Source organism: Alexandromys fortis, unplaced genomic scaffold (assembly GCF_014885135.2).
Source record: "Alexandromys fortis isolate MF-2015 unplaced genomic scaffold, M_Fortis_MF-2015_v1.1 scaffold_193, whole genome shotgun sequence".
NCBI classification, from domain to species: Eukaryota; Metazoa; Chordata; class Mammalia; order Rodentia; family Cricetidae; genus Alexandromys; species Alexandromys fortis.
Window position 1 is genome coordinate 1,363,183 of NW_026068083.1, and position 20,751 is coordinate 1,383,933.

The 20,751-nt window shown below is 47.3% G+C and overlaps 3 protein-coding genes across 9 annotated transcripts in view; 1 reads left to right on the forward strand and 2 right to left on the reverse strand.

Annotated features, from left to right (window-relative positions):
• Positions 1 to 1,242, reverse strand: part of Noc4l (nucleolar complex associated 4 homolog) — a 9,699-nt gene extending 8,457 nt beyond the window's left edge. The window contains exons 1-3 of one of the 3 annotated variants that reach the window (XM_050122066.1): positions 1,074 to 1,242; positions 871 to 991; positions 306 to 412 (exon numbers count right to left, since the gene is read on the reverse strand). In XM_050122066.1, coding sequence (XP_049978023.1) covers positions 306 to 412; positions 871 to 991; positions 1,074 to 1,190 — 345 coding nt within the window. In that variant the 5' untranslated portion in view covers positions 1,191 to 1,242. The remainder of the gene's footprint in view (positions 1 to 305; positions 413 to 870; positions 992 to 1,073) is intronic. The other 2 variants (XM_050122064.1, XM_050122065.1) reach the window with 2 other exon arrangements.
• The window catches only part of Ddx51 (DEAD-box helicase 51), a 12,623-nt gene extending 3,486 nt beyond the window's left edge, over positions 1 to 9,137 (forward strand). The window contains exons 1-16 of one of the 5 annotated variants that reach the window (XM_050122052.1): positions 1,283 to 1,580; positions 1,674 to 1,807; positions 2,389 to 2,539; positions 2,802 to 2,947; positions 3,027 to 3,098; positions 3,258 to 3,364; positions 3,503 to 3,611; positions 3,701 to 3,846; positions 3,946 to 4,141; positions 4,222 to 4,337; positions 4,417 to 4,533; positions 4,709 to 4,810; positions 4,977 to 5,040; positions 5,138 to 5,272; positions 5,475 to 5,710; positions 9,000 to 9,137. In XM_050122052.1, the coding sequence (XP_049978009.1) occupies positions 1,298 to 1,580; positions 1,674 to 1,807; positions 2,389 to 2,539; positions 2,802 to 2,947; positions 3,027 to 3,098; positions 3,258 to 3,364; positions 3,503 to 3,611; positions 3,701 to 3,846; positions 3,946 to 4,141; positions 4,222 to 4,337; positions 4,417 to 4,533; positions 4,709 to 4,810; positions 4,977 to 5,040; positions 5,138 to 5,272; positions 5,475 to 5,501 (1,905 nt within the window). In that variant the 5' untranslated portion in view covers positions 1,283 to 1,297 and the 3' untranslated portion in view covers positions 5,502 to 5,710; positions 9,000 to 9,137. Of the gene's footprint in view, positions 1 to 1,282; positions 1,581 to 1,673; positions 1,808 to 2,388; positions 2,540 to 2,801; positions 2,948 to 3,026; positions 3,099 to 3,257; positions 3,365 to 3,502; positions 3,612 to 3,700; positions 3,847 to 3,945; positions 4,142 to 4,221; positions 4,338 to 4,416; positions 4,534 to 4,708; positions 4,811 to 4,976; positions 5,041 to 5,137; positions 5,273 to 5,474; positions 8,131 to 8,999 lie in introns of those variants that run through there. The other 4 variants (XM_050122054.1, XM_050122057.1, XM_050122053.1 and 1 more) reach the window with 4 other exon arrangements.
• Positions 9,138 to 9,246: 109 nt separating this feature from the next.
• Ep400 (E1A binding protein p400) overlaps positions 9,247 to 20,751 on the reverse strand; it is a 105,178-nt gene continuing 93,673 nt past the window's right edge. The window contains exons 44-50 of the mRNA XM_050122086.1: positions 20,445 to 20,650; positions 18,560 to 18,781; positions 16,237 to 16,432; positions 15,664 to 15,788; positions 15,049 to 15,195; positions 11,538 to 11,615; positions 9,247 to 11,023 (exon numbers count right to left, since the gene is read on the reverse strand). Of these exons, the coding sequence (XP_049978043.1) occupies positions 10,751 to 11,023; positions 11,538 to 11,615; positions 15,049 to 15,195; positions 15,664 to 15,788; positions 16,237 to 16,432; positions 18,560 to 18,781; positions 20,445 to 20,650 (1,247 nt within the window). The 3' untranslated portion in view covers positions 9,247 to 10,750. The remainder of the gene's footprint in view (positions 11,024 to 11,537; positions 11,616 to 15,048; positions 15,196 to 15,663; positions 15,789 to 16,236; positions 16,433 to 18,559; positions 18,782 to 20,444; positions 20,651 to 20,751) is intronic.

Below are 20,751 nucleotides of genomic sequence, written 5' to 3' on the forward strand. Positions count from 1 at the left end.
GAGGCATGTACACAAGCTGGGCTTGCAGGGGAAGCCACCTAACTGCTCTCTCATCAAGCAATTTTGGAGATACCACACCAAACATGACAATATGCAAAGCAGATACGGTGCCCAGAACTAGGGTTACAGACACTACATCTTCAGAGCCAGATAAATCATACCACAAATACCATACCATAAATTTTTGTGGAAGAAAAAGAGCAATGAAGACATGTAACTTCTCTTAAACAGGGAGAGAGGTGTTCACAAAAGCAGCCCCTACACCTGTGCTTTAGAGAAGCTGGGCCAAGGACTTCAAGACTCACCTTGACTTGGAAGGAGGGATGGGTCAGGAGCTCCTCCAGGCGATTACAGCAGCTGTGATAGCGGTGTCTCATCCAAACTTTGTATTTGTGTGTGGCTCCCTGGGATCCTGAGAACAGAGGAGAGCTAACTCCCATTGATGTTTGTGTGCCAAGCCAGACCAAGGTCCTGAACCCAGTCCCGCCTTCCCAAGGTCTCCCATCTTCAGTTGTGAACCTGTACCCAGACCAGGCCTTGGAAAAGACCATTTCTGATCTCTGCAAACTGGGACTAGATATTAAAATACAGTTCTTCTCACTTTGCCTCAGGATCTGGATCTTCCAAACACTAGGGCAGTGACAGCACCAAACTTTGAAGTGGCACAACTAAAACCCTGAGGAAAAAAGTTGCTAGTATACGAGTTCGTGTAGGCCTGGCAAGTACACGGATCTCACTTTCTGAGCCACAATGGACTGAGTCCTCCTGCAGGGCCTCGGCTTGGCGTGTTCCTCCTGGTGTCATTTAATAAGGCGGATCCCGTTGGGGCGGCCTGGCGGACAGCACCCCAGCCCCTCCAGGTCACTTTACCTGCCAGGACCCCATCCTCGCGTGGCAGCGAGCCCACGAAGAGCTCTTCCCGTTCCAGCAAGGTACTGAAGAGTCGGCTGCACGTACGCACTCCTTCCTGGATATCCTCAGGGTCCTCGGACTGAGGCGGGAGGTCAGAAAGGGTGACGCTGGGCCCAGTAGTGATTCCCGTTTGCCGCCCCAGGGCCGCCCCCGCCGCTCACCTGAAGTGCAGCCAGGATGTCAAACACCGCATTGGCCTGGCCACGGCTCGTTAGCACCGCCTGTAGTAGACGGCCAAGCTCCCCACGGGAGCCCGCCGAAGCCAGGTGACGACCCATGCCGCCGCGAGGGACTACCGAGCTTGGTCGCGCCTGTGACGTCTGCGATGGCTCGGTCTGATCACGTCATCAGGGAGCGCGAGGAAGAGCGACGGCGTGCTGCAACTATGGCACTATTCCACGTAGCGCGGTACGCAGGCCCGGAGGCTTCCGGACTGGGGGATGCAGAGGTAGAGGCGGGTAGCCGGGCACGAGTGCTGCTCGAGCGGCTGCAAAGCCGAGCCCGTGAGCGGCAGCAGCAGGAACCGAAGCCTGAACCCGCCGGGGAGGCCGCGGAAGCGGCAGGTAAACGGCGTCGACGGCCCCGGCGGCGGCGTGGCTGCTCTGTGGCTCAGAGCCCGGAGGCTCCTAGGGCGAAGCGGCAGAAAGCGGACTACAGTGTGCATGCAGGTGGGCCATGTGGCCGAGATGTGGACGGGGCTTGGAGGCTTTTTCCTGGGTGCGCTGCGGGGTTTATGTCCCCTCTGTTGTTGTGTCGCGCAGGGAGAGGCGAAGAGTCGCCTGGAGAGCTCAACACCGACTTAGAGGACTCAGGTGAGAAGCCCCCAGAGGAGGCCCCGAGACCCCCGGCTCCAGGGCCTGTGCTGGGGGACTTTGCAAGAAGGAAGACACTGAAGGTGAGTGAGTCTGGCCGTCCGCCCGCTATTCTTCAGCTTTATCGGGGCGGGGTGGGGGTGTTGTTTGTGGGTTTTGTTTTTGCCCTTACGTGGCCCTAACTATAGAATGGCGGGAGGCTTATAGAGTTCCTTAGGGTATGTGTGGACACTCTTAAAACTGAACTCCACAGACGTGTAAGACCTATTGGACACTGGTGTGTCTGGCGGCCCCCGCAGAAACATTTCTGGCCGTAGTGAGGCAATTGCTGGTCTGGGCGTCTTGTCCGAAGACTGCCAAGAATGGGTGGTGGTGAAGGGTTGAGGAGAGACTAAGTCAGCTCTTGCATCAGGGTTGACTGCTCCATGTGAGTGCTGCTCCCTTTCTTAGCTCCCCTTGCTGGCCCTAAAATGAGAGTCAGGGTGGCTTAAGGAAACCTGCCCTGCTAATGTTTGCCCTCGTTTTCCAGCACTTACTCTCCCTAGGTGCCTCTATAGAAGCTGCTGTTAGGGTCTCTTCTGTTGTTCCTAGTTTCTGATAACTGGTGTTGCTCCATGAGCCTGAAGGGCTCTGCAGAACTCTTGTGGTTTTTTTACTCTTTTAGGTCCAGCCTTTCCTGCCAGCATGGCTGGCAAAGCCAAGCTGTGTCAAGAAGAGCGTCACTGAGGATCTTACTCCTATCGAAGACATCCATGAGGTTCACCCTGACTTGCAGAAGCAGCTGAGGGCTAATGGCATCTCTTCCTACTTTCCAGGTCCTTCAGCCCTGGGCAGATGATGGGGTGAACTCCCCAAGGCAGCCTTCCCTGGGCTGTCAGGGCTCCAATATAAGGGCTGTGGTTTAGGGGTCCCTACTTCACACTGGATCAGTGAGCTTCTGCATCCTTGGGCTCAGGTTCCTGATGGTTATCTTAGGTCTTATCCAATCCAGGTGCCATCTTTGGCCAGGAGATCTCCTGGGTGACATGGTATATCCTAACATATAATTCACCTGTTCCTTTTCTTCCTTCATTACAGTCCAGGCAGCTGTGATTCCTGCCCTCTTGGAAAGTGCAGATAGTGGGTTTCTAGTAGGCAGAGGTGGATACCAACCTAGTGACCTCTGTGTGTCTGCCCCAACGGGCAGTGGGAAAACCCTGGCATTTGTTGTCCCTGTGGTACAAGTGAGTATAAGAGTACACATTTCTAGCTAGAGCACAGCAGGGAGGGTCCTGGTGGCACAGATCATTTCTGTCCCTACAGGCCCTGCTGCATCGAGTGGTCTGCCACATTCGTGCACTGGTTGTGCTTCCTACTAAGGAGCTGGCCCAACAGGTATGCCCCTCTGTATCCAGAAGTCTGTATCCCCAGCTTTAGTTGCCCTGCTGGATGTACACGGTACTTATCCCTTGACCACCTGTGTTAAACTCAAGAGTCTTTGTCATAGCAGGGGCCACCGTCTATTTTAGACCAGTGACAAGACTCCTTTTGCAGGTGAGCAAAGTATTCAACATCTACACGGATACCACACCTCTGCGGGTTGCTTTGGTGACTGGACAGAAGTCACTGGCCAAGGAGCAGGAGAGCCTTGTCCAGAAGACGTAGGTGTGCCAGGTGGTGGGCTCTACAGGAGGTCGCTCCCCGGCCCAGCTGGTGTCCTTTGATTAGGGTGGTGTTAGTGCTTTACATGTGAGGCTTTGCTGTTAGATGGCCCTTCTTTGAGTCTTTCTGGTTTGTAGGGTAGATGGTTACCGATGCCTGGCTGATATTGTGGTGGCCACACCTGGCCGCCTGGTGGACCACATTGACCAGACCCCAGGATTCAGCCTCCAGCAGCTCCGCTTCCTGGTAGGCCACCTTCTGGAAACCTGGGTCCCTGAGCTGGGGTGATGTCATTGGGGAGTCTTCAGTTGACCCTTGGTTTCTGTCTGCTGTAGATCATTGATGAGGCTGACCGGATGATAGACAGCATGCACCAGTCCTGGCTGCCCAGAGTGGTGGCAGCAGCCTTCCACAGTGCAGGCCCCTCAGGCTCCTGTCCCCTACTCCAGAGGACACAGCCCCAGGCTGTGACTGCTGCCAGGTATCCTGCTGCTCCCTTTCTCAGCTCCCCTTGCTGGCCCTAAAATAGCAGTCAGAGTGGCTTGAGGAATCCTGTCCTAACACGCCCTTGGTTTTCCAGCACTTGCTCTCCCCAGATGCCACTACAGAAGTTACTGTTCTCAGCCACACTTACCCAGAACCCTGAGAAACTGCAGCGACTTGGCCTCTACCAGCCAAGGCTTTTTTCCACAAAGCTGGGACACAGTGGCCCTAAAGACACAGTTGAGATGGATGGAAACTTTGGAGGGAAGTACACCTTCCCTGTGGGGCTCACGGTAAGCAAGTAGGGCATGTGGGGCAAGTTGGTGCCTAGGCCCAGGGCTTCTGGCTAGCACCTGCTGTCCATGTCCCACAGCACCACTATGTACCCTGTAAACTCAGCTCGAAGCCACTTATTGTTTTACACCTGGTCCTTGGGATGAACTTCTCAAGGGCCCTTTGCTTCACTAACTCTCGAGAGAATTCCCACAGGTAAGCTGAACCAAGGCGGGATATAGCTAATACAGACTAGATCCTGGCACCACCTGGCTTCTATTTCTTACCTACCCAGGCTCTTCCTGTTAATACAAGCTTTTGGGGGTGTGAGTGTGGCTGAATTCTCCTCCCGCTATGGACCTGGCCAAAGGAAAAAAATCTTGAAGCAGTTTGAACAGGGAAAGATCCAGCTGTGAGTACATGGAAAACAGGACCTAACTGTGTAGTGGTGGGGTGTTACTGGGCCCTTGTAGTTCCTGGGTTAGCTGGCTCCCAAGAGAGCCTTGGAACAACTCTGGCAGAGTGGGTATATATGTGACTGCTAAGTGTTTCTGGCCCTCTGAGCCCCTGTACCCATGTCTCCTCAGCCTTATCAGTACAGATGCTACTGCTCGAGGCATCGACGTGCAGGGTGTGGAGCTGGTGATCAACTATGATGCCCCCCAGTACCTACGAACTTACGTGCATAGGTAAAGTCTAGTCAGCAGTGGCTGCTGTGGAGCTTTTGAGCTTATGAGCTCTTGGCCACTATACGTGGGATCTTGCATCGTGGTTTGTGTGCTGTGTGGCCAAGAGAGCAGGTGTCCGATTAGGTCTCCAGGGTTAGGGCCAGAAAACACTTATGCTTGGTTTCAGGGTTGGGAGAACAGCTCGAGCTGGAAAAACAGGCCAGGCCTTCACACTTCTCCTGAAAGTGCAGGTAAGACCATGTAGTTCCCAGCAGATGTCATGGGTAAATGAATGCTACTGCAAATGGCATTTGTTCCCACCCTGTCCATGAAACCCCTTCCCTTTAGGAAAGGAAGTTCCTCCAGATGGTATCAGAAGCTGGGGTGCCTGAGGTGGCACACCATGAGATCCCCAGGGAGCTCCTGCAGCCCCTGGTCCCTCATTACGAGATGGCCTTGTCTCAGCTGGAGAAGATTGTCAAGGTGAGTGCTTTTGGACCCAGGTGGGGTTTTTGCAAATCCAGCTCAGCTCTGGTAATGTCATCACACATTCTAGGAAAGGGAGATAAGCAGGAAGCAGCCTCATGCCATGGGACATGCCTACTGAGCACAGCGCTTGTTGTGTCCCAGTTGTAGGGCAAGGGCTCTGCAGACAGCAGGTAAAGATAATCTCTTTTCTCCACAGGAAGAGCAAAAGCTGAAGATGGCCTAGATGGGAGCAAAAGCCCAGAGGAATATCCTGCTGAAATGAATGTTGTGTTTAAGCAAAAGATACGGTTCCTTGGGGTTCCACTAGAAACCCTTCCCTTCAAGCACCATGGTCATCTTGGGCTAGGCAGCCTAGATGTTGGCTTGGTCCTGAAAAGTAATGGCCCTTGGTTTGCACTGCTGGGGTCCAACTGTCTTTGGAAATAAGCTCAGGTAACGCTGAAGGGTGCCTTCTGGAATGTGAGGAGAAACTATGGTCAGCCTTATGGTGACAGCAGATTAAAGTGTGCCTAGCATTAGCATTTCATGTCTACAGAGAGACTATGGTGAGCCTGTCCCAGACAAGTCACTGAAGTCCAGGAATAGGTTGGTTTAAGATGTTTCCATGGCTGCTAGCCTTCAAGATGGTACCCACATAAGCATGAAGTAAATTACAAGAGAGTGCTTACCTGAACATAGTCAAAGAGACTGTGCTTTTTGTAAAAAATTAAATAAGTAAAAAGAAAAATCTATAGTATTAAGATAAACTGTTTTCATTTATATTAAAAAAAATGGATAACTTGAACTCATGCCAATTTCCTGATAGCTTCAACACGCTAATACCCCTCTAATTCAGGACACCTAAGCTAGCTCAAGAAAGCAACACAGGCCACTGGATGCTCATGAGATTAATTTAGAATCTGCTAGCAGCTAGTCTGAGAGTCAGGCTTCCATTTTAATGTTGACATTACTAATGCTTTGATTTTTTTTTTTAATTTAACTTTATTTTATGTGCATTGGTGTGAAGGTGTCAGATCTCGTGGAACTGCATTTTCAGACAGTTGTGAGCTGCCATGTGGGTGCTGGGAATTGAACCCGGGTCCTCTGGAAGAGCAGTCAGCGCTCTTAACAGCTGAGCCATCTCTCCAGCCTCTGCTTTGAACATCTTATACAATGAAATGAAACTCTCCTCCACTCATCTCCACACCCACCTAAGTCCGAAGTTTTTTGTTGTTCTTTTTAAACCTACTGAATTGATTTTGTTGTTTACTCAAAAGTGCCTACAAGGGCTCACAGGACAAAGAAAACTGACTTCCAGTAGTTCTTCCTCAGCTACTGGTAGAATAGTGCATGCTGTCATATTGTTCTCTTGTGTCTGGAAAAAAGCTTTCCTTTAAATTATGCACCACCTTATTCTGCCTCCATGTATGCCTGAGGTCACCAAATCTCACTATAAATGGCTGTGAGACACAATGTGATTGCCGGGAATAGAACTCAGGACCTCTGGAAGAGCAGCCAGTGCTCTTAATCTCTGAGCCCACCTCTGGCTCTTAACTTTTCTCTGTACCCTCTTCCTTGAAGATCTCTGAGCCTTGGAGAGAGGTATGGAATGTCCCCTTTAGGGCCCAACACTCCACACGGTCTCTTACTTTGTACCAGTTGAGCAGCTGCCATCTACTGCAGTCAGCTTTTATGATGAGAGCTGAGAGGTACACTTAATCTATGGGTATGGGGATATCATCAAAAGTCATTTTAACAGTATGCTCATTAACAGAATATAGTATTTGTTTTTCGAGCCCATAACCTGTCTAACCACAGGTTCTTGGCCCCATTAACAGTACCTAATATGGGTTCTATCACATGGGGCAGGCCTTTGATCCAGTCAGAAAGTGGGGGGGGGGGGGGCTAGAGATTAGTAATTGAGCATTTTCTGTGATGCAGAGGTTTGGTTTCTAGTACCTACATGATAGCTGCCTGCGATTCCAGTTAAAGAAGCTCTGATGCCCTCCAAGGACACCAGACACACACATGGCAAACAGACAGAAGGGGAAAAAAAAGTAAGAAACTGCGTTTAAGAAAGCAGTTGGTGCCTGGCCTGGGGAAACACACCTTTAATCCCAGCACGTGGGAGGCTAGACCAAGGGCATCTCTGAATTTAAGGCCAGCCTGGTCTACAGAGCCAAGTTCCAGGACAGCCAGGGCTACACAGAGAAGCCTGTCCTTTTTTTTTTTTTTTCCTGCAAGAACACTCCATATAATAACATGGAAAGCCTGTCCTTTTTTAAAACAGTTGCCACTATCACACTACCAGTGAGCCATCTTGCCAGACTAGTCATTGTGCTCACAGGATTCCAGTAAGGAAGCAGCATCAAGGTTGAGTATAAGCTTTAAGTGTGTGGCATCTTGTCTTATGTCAAGTTCTGTTCTGAAGGGTAACCCAAGAACATTGGCAATGGTCTGCAGTGTTTGGGGGTCCTCAAAAGGGGAACCCATTCCTGGTTCAGGGGTTATTTGCTAGCATGTGTTATCTAGTTGTGATTTTGAGCTTCCCCCGCCCCAACATAGAATAACTTCATTTAAACTAGTATGTATATATCAGAATGTGTCTATAGAAGGTTTCCAAAGTATTATTGGTGACAGTGTTAATACATCTTGAAGTTACTTAAGACTGCTATCCTACCTACAGGCATACACACAGACAATATTGTATACATAATAAATAAATAAATATCTTTAGGGCTGGAGAGATGGCTCAGAGGTTAAGACTGCTATCCTACTGTGTGTCAAACTGTTTTACTGTAATCTTAGGTACTCTTCATGCCCTGACCCAGATAATGCACATGTATCTTTTTTTTTTTTTTTAAAGCAGCAAATAAAGACTTGGAAGCAACTTTCTAAAATTACCATAAAGATTGGTTGGTTGATAAATAATTATGTCTGTTATCTGGGTCAGTTGGGCTTGATTGGACCCAGTGACTTTTCCCTTGTGAAACTCAGCTAAAGATTTCTATAAAGTATTCCCCGTGGGGTGCTTGCTTTGCTGTCAATAAAGACAGAGTGAAGCTCTTTGTGAGCTCCATACAATGTGTGGTGGGAAAACTGACTTGGTAGGCAGGTAGGCAAGATGAATGAGTTTGGGGTCAGCCTTAGGGTTGTGCAGTGGGTAGGGATAGGCAGGAAAGTGAGTCCTTTTTCCCCATTCCCCCTCTGAAAACCCCTGGCTAACTTTATCCCCCTTGCCTCTCTGCTGGGGATTAAGGGTGTGTACCACTACACCTTGCTTGAGGTCCATTTTTATGGACAGTGTCAGAAATGATCACATCTACTATGTCGATCAAGATCAGCACTCAAGCCTGGCGGTGGTGGAATCTCAGCACTTGGGAGGCAGAGGCAGGCAGATCTTTGTGAGTTCGGAGACCAGCCTGGTCTACAAGTGCTAGTTCCAGGACAGGAACCAAAACCACAGAGAAACCCTGTCTCAAAAAAACAAAAAACAAAAAAGAACAGCATTCGACTGTCACCTGTTGGATTTGTACAAGATCAGGCATCTAGTGAAGGTGGTGGACACATCATGGGACCAGCCAGGGAGGGCCACCTGGGATCTGCTTGCATGAGGCTGGGTATGAGCTGAACCCCCAAGGCCTTTCAGAAAGGAAGCGGTGTGAAGGCTCACTTTTGCATGACAGTTCTAAGTAGAAATCAAAACATTATTTTTCTGGTGTTTTTTCTACTTACTTGCTAGTGCCTGAAGAGGGGCTCAACTTGCAGTCCTTTTGGCACTGTGAAGTCCTGAAGCAGACACAGCACCCATGGTGGAAAGCTGCACAGGAACCCAGGTGTCAGAATAGCTTCAAGGCCAAGGAACTAAAGAGGAAGACCTTGAACATGCAAGCCCTGCATTGCTTTGGAGCAATACATACACAGAAGGCTTTGTTTTCTAACCAACACATCCTTACTCCAAACACTGGTCATGAAAGACAAAACAAGGATGTAGAAAGGTCACTTTTATTAGCCTCTGCTTGTAGGACATCAAAACCCTATTCAAATACAAATGTTTGTGTTTACAAAGTATTTACAATTTCAGTCCTGCTTATTACATTTTTTTAAAAAAAGAAAACAACAGCTATCTTGGTTGAAAAATGGATGAAAGTAACTGCCAAAAATGAAGACCCTGCCTCTTGCTCCCACCAACCACCTGGCTTGGGCACACTGAAGTATGCTGCCACAACAGTGGGAAGGATGGAGAAAAGGGTGAGTGCAACATTGACCAAGGACCCCCCACTGAGCTCAGTTCTGCCTGAGGACTGGGGAATAGGAATTGCTTCTGGGAGCCAGGGACCCAGGAACCTCCCAAGGGCTATTCTTCCCCTAACAGCACACACTAAGCCAAAACAATGGGTTTTTGCTTGTAGGACAGGTTTGTGGTTCAGAAAATATTAAACCTCCAACACCTAATTGCTACTTTTATCCCAAGTTTCACATTATGAGCTCAAAAGTGAGTTCTAGGTGGGCTTCAGGATGTATTGTCACATTCCTGCCCACACAGTACACAAAAAGTGGGATGGACATGACAGGGAAGAATACTCAATACAACTCCTGTCTTCAAGGCTGCAGTGCTGACAGCACAGACCTCACAGACTTAACTTCCAGGCTTCAGCACTGATGTGGAACATGGGCCTTCGACTCTGGCAGGTAAGAAGGCACAGCCAGCCTGTTATGCCCAAGAATGCCATACAAGTCACCTTACAGTGGTAAGAAGAGTGAACGTAGGACTGAACTTTCATTCCAACCCTTTCTCCTTCAATTGCAGGCCTGTCACTGCAACAGCTGTTTAAATCCATGAAGAGTTGCTGGGGTGGCACAACAGCAATGCCTTCCAGACTAGACCAGGACAACAATAAGGGAACCTGGGTATCAACTGCACCAGGCTGCCCTATACATGTAACCCACACTAGCTTCTCACAAGAATACTGTGAAGGATCTCAGTACAGTGTGTATAAACACAAACTTGGCTATACAGAAATGGTGTCAGTCCCAGAGCCTCATTCAAAGGAAAGCCACTGCCCACTGGTGCAAGATGGGTGCTCATAATGCAAGCTAGGACCTCACTGGCATATTGAGTGAAGGCTCTGGAAAGAGGGGTAGGGGCATCTGATGGTCTGCTCTTGTCTCCTACATCTCCCTGAACATTCAGTGGTACCAAAGACCATGTCTGAGCTGGAGCCTGCTGTAGGACATGCTGCCCCTACCACATAACTGAGTAGTGTACACTACAGAAGAAACTAAAGGGCTTTTCAAAAGACTGATGTGGACAATGCCCACACAGTGAAACCATCAAAGACTGCAACTGTCGACTTTTTCAGTTAGTCACACACAGGAGAAAGTCAAATCACTTTGGCCAACCTAGGTAGCAGCAGATCCCAGAGTCCAAAAACAGTAGAGCATTCTGCTAAGATAAGACAGCCTTGCCCATAGTACGAACCAGTTTCCTTCCTATTGGCATGGAGGCTTGGTGGGTGTCTTCAGCCTCACAGCAGGGACTCGCATCTGTAATTTGGGCTGCTGGCTTGGGCTATCAGAGCTGGCTGGAAGCTGTGCTGGGGCTGGACCACCAGGGGTCTGCAGTGAGGCAGAGGCTGTAGTTACCACCTGCTGCTGAATGAGCTTCTGCTGCACCACTTGGGCTGTGGCAGTCACCGTTGGGATCATCTGTACCTGTTGCCCTGCTGCCGTTGCCTGTGTGAGTGTCACTGTCTGTGGAGAAGCCTGAGCCAAGATGAGATCACAGGTCACTGGAGAACAGCCTTGGCAGTGCTGTCCCTCTAACAGAGAACTATCACATACACCTAGTAGCCTCAGCAAAACAGCAAAGGATGTACACCAATGTAAGGGGGTTAGTTGATTTTTTTTTTTTTTTAAGTTCATGGGCAGCTTAAAGTGAAAAAAAATAATGTCACCACTTTAATCAAATACTACTGCACTGAAAGTAAAAAACAAACCAGAGGGTTCTGGTTCAGAAAGGGTTGTTTTCACTTGCCAGCTTCTCTCCCAGAAGCTGTGATCCTGTCTTGTGGAACATTAGAAAGGTACCTGCTGAGAGCAGGTTGGGGCACAGGTCTGGTTTTTCCTTGGAAATTCCCCCTCTTCAGTAGGTCATTTTTCCCGAAAGCTCATGTTTTTGTGTGAATTATGAAAGCCAAAAGTAATTCTCTAATTACTAGTATTCTGCTTCTGAAACACATTTGCCCCCCAGCACCCTCCAGGTTTCTGTGCACTCTACCTGTTGAGAAGCTGATGCAACCTGCTGGATGCTGGCCACAGGTGTTTGTTGTTGTACAACTTGAGGAAGTTTTGCAACCTTTGACAAAACAAGGCAAGCATAGGATTCAAAATACATGCACAAATATCTTTCTCTGCTTTTAAGCAAACAAATAATGGCAGGTAACATGGAGAAACAATCTCAAGTATGCCCACCAGGATCCTAGGAGGTTAAAGAGCAACTGACTCACTTTCAGAAGCAATCCATTTAATAACTCAAAATTCTTGGTTCACATTTGAACTTTTCCTTGGGACTGATTATACATGAATTAGATTTGGGAGTGAACTGCACTCATCTGAGTTCTTAGTGACACCGGATAAAGGTTTTGTATAGAGGCAAGCCCAGTGGGCCAGGTCTTACCAGGAGAGACACCAAACTTTCTCAGTGGTTTCATCCATCATAACTGAAAGCTCACGTTCTATAAAGCAAAACTTTCTGCCCTGTGTTCACTTCCTGTTGTGTTCACTTCTTGCTGTTGTCAAAACTGAACAACGCTGAAGCTGTAGCTCAGTAATGAAACTTGTGCAGCATGCATGTAGCCCTAGGTTGAATTCTTAGAATCATGAAAGTTACAAAAGTTCCACACACACTGAAGTATGGTAGTCCACACCAGACTACCTGAGCAGAAGGATGGTAAGTTTGAGGTCAGCCTGGGCAAGGCCAGCCTAAGCAATAGTGAAACTCTTATCAAGCTAGCTGACTATTCTTTAGTCAGACTTCTGTAACCTCAAGCCTGCACAAAGGAGACCCTAAAGCCTATGGAAGCAAGGATCATTAGTATGGAATTTGAGAGTGTGAGAGCACTCACCACACAGTTAATGATTAAAAAAAAAAAAATTAACAGCTCAAGCCAGAAGATACAAATGTAAACACAGGGGAAGCTGACAAAATCCTACACCAATCAAGAAGCTATTTGCTGGGAAAGAGAAAATCCAGGTTCTTCAATGCAATGTCATGGGTATGCTAAACACACTCCAGGACAGACCCAATGCCCAGAAATAGTTGGCCAAATGGATTCCATGTTTTTTAGTATGCTTTTTCAGAGACAGAACATATGAATGAAGTAGGCTTTCTGTCTAGGGATCTGGGAGGAGTTGTATGTAACAGGGGAAAGAATATGATCAAAATATAATTCATTAAGAAATTTTCATTAAAGTATTATGCATTGATAATACAAAATGATATAAACAGCTTTTGTGAGAGGCCTGGTTATAGTTAAGAGAACAAGGTTGTGTACAAAATTACCATTATCTATAAGAAACATTTTATTTTCTTTGGTTTTTTGGAGACAGGGTCTCCGTGTGGCCCTGGCTGTCTTGGAACAAACTGTAAACCAGAGAAGCCTTGAATTTAGAGATTCATCTGCCTCCTGAGTGCTGGGATTAATAGTGTGCACCACCACGCCCAGCCCATATTTAAATTATTGTGGAGCAGCATTTAAAATCAGTCTTTCCCTAAAGATAAAGTCTGTTTAAGAATACAGACTGTGATGTGGGAGTGATTTCTTTCTAATCTGTTGCTTTCATTGGTTAATTAATAAAGAAACTGCCTAGGCCCATTTGATAGGCCAACCCTTAGGTGGGTGGAGTAAAGAGAACTCACTCAGCTGGGAGAAAGAAGCCGAGTCAGGCAGTTGCCATGATTCTCCCACCTGACACAGCCGCAGGTTAAGATCTTCCCTGGTAAGCCACCTCGTGGGCTACAAGATTATTAGAAATGGGTTAGATCAATATGTAAGAGCTAGCCAATAAGAGGCTGGAACTAATGGGCCAGGCAGTGTTTAAAAGAATACAGTAATTATTTCAGATAAAGCTAGCCGTGCAGCGGCTGGGTGCCAGGAACATAGCCCGCTGCCCTTATTTCAACAAGACTTTGCAAACAGCAGAGCTGCAGCACTGGCTCAGTAACTGAAAGCTCATACGGAAGACCTAGCTTTCATTCCCACGCCTACAGAGCCGCTCATATCGGCTAGCTGCTTGGGAGGCAGCTCACAATTTCATGGTCTACCTGGGCTACAAAAGGAGTTCAAAATTGTCTAGCAACTTAGCAAAAGTTTCTTTTTTTTTTTTTTTTTTTTTTTTTTTTACAAGGCTGGAGATGTGGCTCAGCAGCAGAGCATACTTACATAAGGTTTTGGGATTAATACCCAATACCACAATAAATACATCTAACATAATTTATAAGGCCCTTAACGTATACATATCAGAAGATGTATTCTCCTGGTGGCTTAGAAGCTAAGATCATAGATTACCAACTCTTTTACTACTGAATCCATGCAATTCTAACAGTGGTTGGACTCCAAAATCGTCAAAACATTCCTAAAGGACAGAGCAGAAGAACATGCCTGCCAGAGACCCAAGTGGCACAATTATTAAATAGGGCATGATGGAACACACAGGAGGAATCCACAGGATAGAGTGGAGGTAGGATGGACATTTTTTAATAAACAACCTTGAAAATAAATAACAGGCATTCACATACACAGATTTCATCAAGGCCCTCTTTGGATTAAATAGCTAAGTGAGAAAGCAAAATCATGAAGCCACAACCTCTGGGGTGGATTTCTTTTTGTTTCATGTATGTGTGTGTGCCTGTGCATATTGAATGCAGGTACTATAGAGGCAAGAAGGGACTGGGTCTCCTAAGCTGGAGTTACACAGAGACAGCATTTCTTTGTGTAGCTTTGGAGACTTTTCTGGTCCAGAGCCTTTCCAACTCTGTAGTTCAGGCAGGCCTCAAACTCCCAGAGATCCAGCTGTCCCTGCCTCCCCAGTGCTGGGATTACAGGCATGCACCGCCAGGCTCTAGGACAGACTTTAGTCAGAGACTGGATACTCTAGTAGCTCGTCTAAAGACACCATTGAGTGAGAAGAAACACACAAATGTCACCAAAGCAACTTATATCTAGACTGAAAACTAGCCTGGCAGACAACTTGACAGGTATGTCAGAGGAGACTTGAAAGTCAAAAAACCAGGAAAAGATGAAATCTCATCAATTACCCAAAATACAAGCTAATAAAGTAACCAAGTTTCTCCTGTTCCCACCCACCAGACAGGGAGCTCTGGAATCCAGGTGGACCTGCACAAACAAACCCACAGCCAGGCAATGACACTGTATATCTATGACAAGAGTGGCCAGGACTACTTAGGGACCATCTGTACGCATGCACACACAAATAGTCAGTCAGTCTCTGTCTCTCTCTCACACACACACCATCTGTGTACATGTACACACAGTCAGTCTCTCATACACACACTAACACATGAACACACAAAAGAAGTTGGTATAGCAACAGCTTAAGTCTGAGACCTCACTCATGAGACTCCCCTATGCTCTGAAAGGCTCTATGCCTACTAACCAGAAAGGGCCCTGCAGAAAAGGTCAAGCACTGGTTAGCCACACTAGCTGGGTGCTGGTACTCTTCCACAGGCCCTACCATCTGCACTGAGTTGCACACAGCAGCATGCTTACCTGGATTTGTGTCTGCACCTGCTGAGTCCCAGCCAGTTTCTGGGCCTGGGAGATGGGTGTGGTCAGAAACTGGGTTTTAAGGGCTGGCTGGGCAGCATAGGTGACTTTCTGCTGTGGGCCCTGAGCAGTGATCTGTTGGGTGGTTAGCTGAAGAAAAGACACCAGAGGATCAGAGCCAGGTGAAACCAGGTTCCCCATTTAAACCCTCAACAGATGCCAAGAGCCTTCACCATTTGGCCTCTTCACAGCACCTTTTAGATAACAAGGTCAAGACCATCCCAAGATACTGACATTGCCCTACCTTTCTAGTAAACACTCTAAGTACAGAAGGCAGTGTTCCTTGCCCTGAACTCACAGTCCCCGTGAATTCCACATGAAGAGCCATTCCTGCTTTTTTAATCTTTTCTAGTCCCTTCCAGTCTGGTAAATCCATACCTGGCATCCAGCTTGATTCTGCCCACCCTATCATCATCCCTTACATCTCAGAAAGAAAAACAAGGGACACTGACCATACTAGCCACCCCGCTGTTGTAAGGCTTGTAGCCCGTTTACTTTGGACGCTCCTCCCCAGCAAAAACCTGCACTCAAATAAAACTTCACACAAAGAACCCATACCTTCTGCTGGACGGCAGCCTGGCCCTGGGCAACTTGTGGCTGGATGGCCTTCTGCTGCTGGACTGCTTGCTGCTTGAGCTTCAGCAATTGTTGGACATGTACAGGTTGGGCCACGACAGTCTGCCCTATAAGAATACCTAGTCAGTTAGGTCCTGGCAAGGGTTCCCTGTTTATCCAGGTTCTGTTCAGAAAAGAATAAATCCTAGAATTGTACTAAGGCAAATTAAACAGTGTGGTGTTTTATTTTTTTCTTTTGAGGCAGTTTCTCTGTGTGACCCTAGCTGTCTTTGAACTCAGCTCTGCCTAACTGCCTCCCACGTGCTGGGATTAAAGGTGTGCACCACCACTGCCAGTTTCGACAAACAAGGGAAATGTCAGAATGTTAATGGTTAAACTGAGAGCCAAAACTTGGGACTTGGAAACCTAAGAGAATTTACACTAAGCCCTAGAACTAAATGTGTAAAGCAGGTGTTAAGACAGAGCAAGGCAGTGACCATCTCCAACAGAAAAGGCTCCCTGTGTACCGCATAGCCACCTGGGAAAGGCATACAGCAAGAAGCTGCAGGAAGGTACCTGCTGTTTTTTGTGGCTGTCCAATTGCCACGCTGATCCCTGCAACGTTCATAGGCAGGGTCGTGACCCCCGGCGAGGAGACCACAGCTGCTGGGACAGATACCACTGGAGGCTTTGCCAAGGCCACCTGAGCAGGCTGGGGTGTCTGAGTTTGCATCTGCCCTTGTGCCTGCAGCTGAGAAGTAGGGACCCGGGTCTAAACAGTGAAAATAACAGGAGAATCCAGAGAAATTCAGACATTGTGTGTCCTTTTCTTTCCTACTTTTTAAAAAATATTTTTCTTGACCAGAGGCCAAGAGAATTACACAGATAGAGGAGAGGGGGCAGTGACACTAAAGGAAAATCTCCCAGGACTTTTGCTTGTCACTAACAGACACATGCAGACAGAATCTGCACAAGACTTTTGTGCTTGTCTGCCCCACTGCCATGTTCTGGTGTTCTTAAGATTCCAAACATTCATTTCTGCTCCTCATTCTGTGCCACTTACTCTCCCCCACATCACTCTTCCACCACACCCTTCTCTCCAAGATCACTGCCAGAACCGCCTATCTGAAAACACAATCAAGGCAACCCAATTCTACAATTTTCCACAAGCATTCTTCTCCCTAAATTACATTTTACAAACGGCAAATGAAAATGAGTCAATTACCAAACACACATAAAAAATAAAAAAGAAACCTAGAAAGGAAAAGCTGCCCACAGTCCTAACGTGCCCACAGACATGGGATTGAAACTGACATTCAGCCTGCTAAGCATCTGTTCTATCAGTGCAAAAATGCAACAGTAGAATGAGTCACCGGGTTCTGTTGCCTCTTCCCTTGACAGCTGGCACTCTCCAAGTTGCCTGATGAAAGGTTAACCTTGATTGTCAACCTGACTGGATTTAGAACTGCCCAGGAGACAACTCTCTGGGAAAGTATGTAAGGAGGCTGTAGAGCAGAGGGGAAGACCCACCTCAATGTGAACTGGGAGCCCAGACTGTACAGGCAAAAGGAGCAGCAAAGTCTGACAAGCATCGGCATTTGCCTCTGCTTCCTGAGTGTAGAGGCAATGTCACCTGTCTCCTCTTTTTCACACTGCCACAACTTCCCGCCATGATAAACAAAAGTAACAAATCCAGTTGCTAACCCACCTTTTAGGTCCATTTAATGAACATTTAGTCATTTGATCTCGTTACCACTGACAAAAGCTTTGTAAACAGCCCCCACTATTTCTCTAGGAGACGAGTACTATTGTATTAACTAGCATGTAAGGTTTGTGGCCTAATTACAATCTACTCTGCAACAGCCCATTAAGCTCCTATCTACTAGCTGTTACCACTCTCCTGACTCAGTCACAACAGGCTTGCATTTTTTTTTTTTTTCAAATAAGTGACCCTCAGACTCCCTCTTTGGTGGAGGGGGCCTTTCACTAAGACCTATACACAGAGTGGAGCTCAAGTACCTGGGACCCCAGTCCTAGCACAAGCTACAGTTGCCAAGTAAAGGATCTGAGCAGGTAATTAGCCCATGTGCCACAGTTCCTTCACTTGTTAAAGACAGCTCATAATACAAAACACCAGGAAACTGGTACAGCGCTCCTAGGAAAGCATGGGTGGGCAAGCCTCCAACAGGCACTCATCACTGGCTGTTGTGACACAGAAGATCCACAGCACATTGACCACAGTGTGTGCATATCCTCAGACATCACTATCTTGCTATGTTCCTTCCTTCAAACCCTCAAAGGCTCTCCCTGCTGCCACGTGGTCACTATTTAGCTGAGCATGGAACCTGGGGTGCCTGCAACATCAGCTGTTCTGTGTTCTAGCCATACTGAGATTGCCCCTACCCTTCCTCTGCAAAGAAGAGGACAGTCAGTAAGCTGTGCCTACCCCTCACTATTCACCTTCTGTTATCCCCAACCATTCAGTCCCTAACAGGCCTGGTGACACTCTGCTGGTTCTGTAAGTAGTGCTGGCACAACTTGCCAAAAGTCTAGTATCTAATCATCCTCTGTAAGGACCAAATCTTCTGCTTCGAATCTAAGTCTGCCACAAGACCTAACATGATCCTGAGCAGGCAACAGAAGCCTGGCTGAAATGCAGGTGTCTGCTGAGACGGTTCAGCAGGTTAAGGTGCTTGTTGTACAAGCCTAGAAATCAGAGTTTAATCTCTGTAACTCATGTAACAATGGAAGAAGACCACCAACTCTACAAAGTTGTTCAACCTCACCACACATGCTATGGCATGTGCACTCCCCGCCACAATTTAAAAAACAAACCCAAAAAACTTTCAGTAAATGCAAAGATGGTATTTGGACAATAAATATATAAACTGGAACTTACAAGCCGGGCCACCTGGAGGTTGGCCACAGTGGTGCCCGTGAGCAAAGCTCCAGGCCGTGGGGCTGTGACTGTGGTAAGCTGAGGACTCTGTTGCTGCTGTGGGGGCTGTGGTGTCTGCACTTGCACTTGTGCCGGCTGCTGTGGGGGACCTTGCTGGGCCTGCGGTGGTGGGGGCTGTGGTGGCAGTTGCATCTTCTGTTTCTGCATCTTGATGATATGTTCCTGAAACCCAAATAAGGTATGTTCTCCGCATGCACCAACCATAAGCCCCCCTTATCATTACATGTACAGAATGTAAACCATCCCCCAAACCAACTATGTACTGAATGAAAACGAGCACTTCACCGGGCGGTGGTGGCACACACCTTTAATCCCAGCACTCGGGAGGCAGAGGCAGGCGGATCTCTGTGAGTTCAAAGCCAGCCTGGTTTACAAGAGCTAATGCCAGGACAGGCTCCAAAAGCTACAGAGAAACCCTGTCTCAAAAAACAAACAAAAAAAGAAAAAAAAATCAGCACTTCACAGAAGTGGGGACAGCAACTCTGACAGATCACTAAGGTCACAGCATGGTTTCCAAGTTCTTATTTCTCATGAGTCAGTTTAAATAAAGAATAATGACTTTGTAACCACACTCCATCAATAGTAATAACTTGGCAATAAACCTTATGAAGATAACAAGATAATGAGCTGGGCATGATTACTCAAGTTTACAATTAATAGCACAATGGAAGTAAAGAGGGAAGGACCAGGTGTTCAAGGCCAACATCAGTTACGTGATATTACCTGACTCAAAAACAGAAGTTATCAAGACACTAGTTCAAAAAACAAAAACAAAAAAGACACCCCACCCCCTTCCCACAAATGTATGAGCTGTTCATAACTATCAGATCTCTCTGGATATATCAGAAATGACAATGGATTTGAAACTGAATTAGGAGAATGTGGGTTTAAAAAAAAAAAAAAAAAGGAACAAGAGGGTGAGCAGGACTCCTGCAGCTGGGCTGGGTGAGAAATGCTGACTGGAGCAATCTCAATGCTATCATACAATTTTCCCCTGTTGGCCTTAGAGTAGTGAGAACAATTACTCTGGTTTACTGGAAGAAAAGGTGCTGTATAATTCAGCAGCCACATCCTTGGGGGGGGGAGGCTTTGGAGCCCTAAAACATAATCTCTTAATGAGGAACTGAATGTCATAATTTGTGGCATTTCAAATGATTGAAGGTATGTGTAGTAGCCACAGACAGCTAGGTAGTTTTCATCTGAGTTTTGAGTCACAAAAGACACACGGGACCACTGACTCATCTCTGGGTCCTTCCCAAGCTTCACAGAGGTGGCCTCACCTCAGCTCTGGTGAGTCAAGCCTCTGATCAGCAGCTCACAATGGCAGACCCAGCAATCAGTCTACTCACATTGCATCTGTTTTTCTGGTTCCTTTTAATGCTGCATTTGTTGCAAGGACATAACAATTCCCTTCTAAAGTAAACACACTAGCACCAAAGACAGCAAGACAACAGACTGGCAAAACGAGGAACATCAATTTTCAAACAAGCAGCAAAGAAAAGCATATTTTGACCTAGCTACTCCAGAAGAGGAGCACTGAGGGATCATCTTCACACTACCCTCCAAGAAAGGTGCAGACAAGCTTTTTAGTTCTCTGGAAAATGAGCTGTGGTAATACAATGCTTGGAGATGTACCTGCTGGCAGGAAGCTAAGGTTTCCTAATGCTTCTTAGAAGAATGAGTCACACTTACTAGATGAAAAATTGTGTTAAATACAAAAAAGCAGGCTCTCTACCTAAAGACAATGATAGATTTTTGTAAAACAGGCTCTGAACTGCAGACAAGTCAGATATGCCTGTGATGTTATGGTGAAGGATATGCTCACCGGTGCCAGCTTGCCCACAGCTTTGATCTGTGGAGACTGGGCCTGGCCCTGGAGCTGTGAAACTTGAACCTGGGAGGTCTGCTGCTGCTGTTGTTGCTGCTGCTGCTGCTGCTGTTGCTGCTGCTGCTGCTGCTGCTGTTGCTGCCTAAGAAGCTGGAAGTGGGCAGCAGGAGTGATGGTTTTTCCAGGTAGCTGAACTCCTGTGGCTATAAAGAGGTTGACTTGTTAGACCATGGCATCCTCAGCAGTCCTGGATAATACCTGCAAGCTGAAGCTCTAATAGCAGATACTAGCTCAGGGAAACACT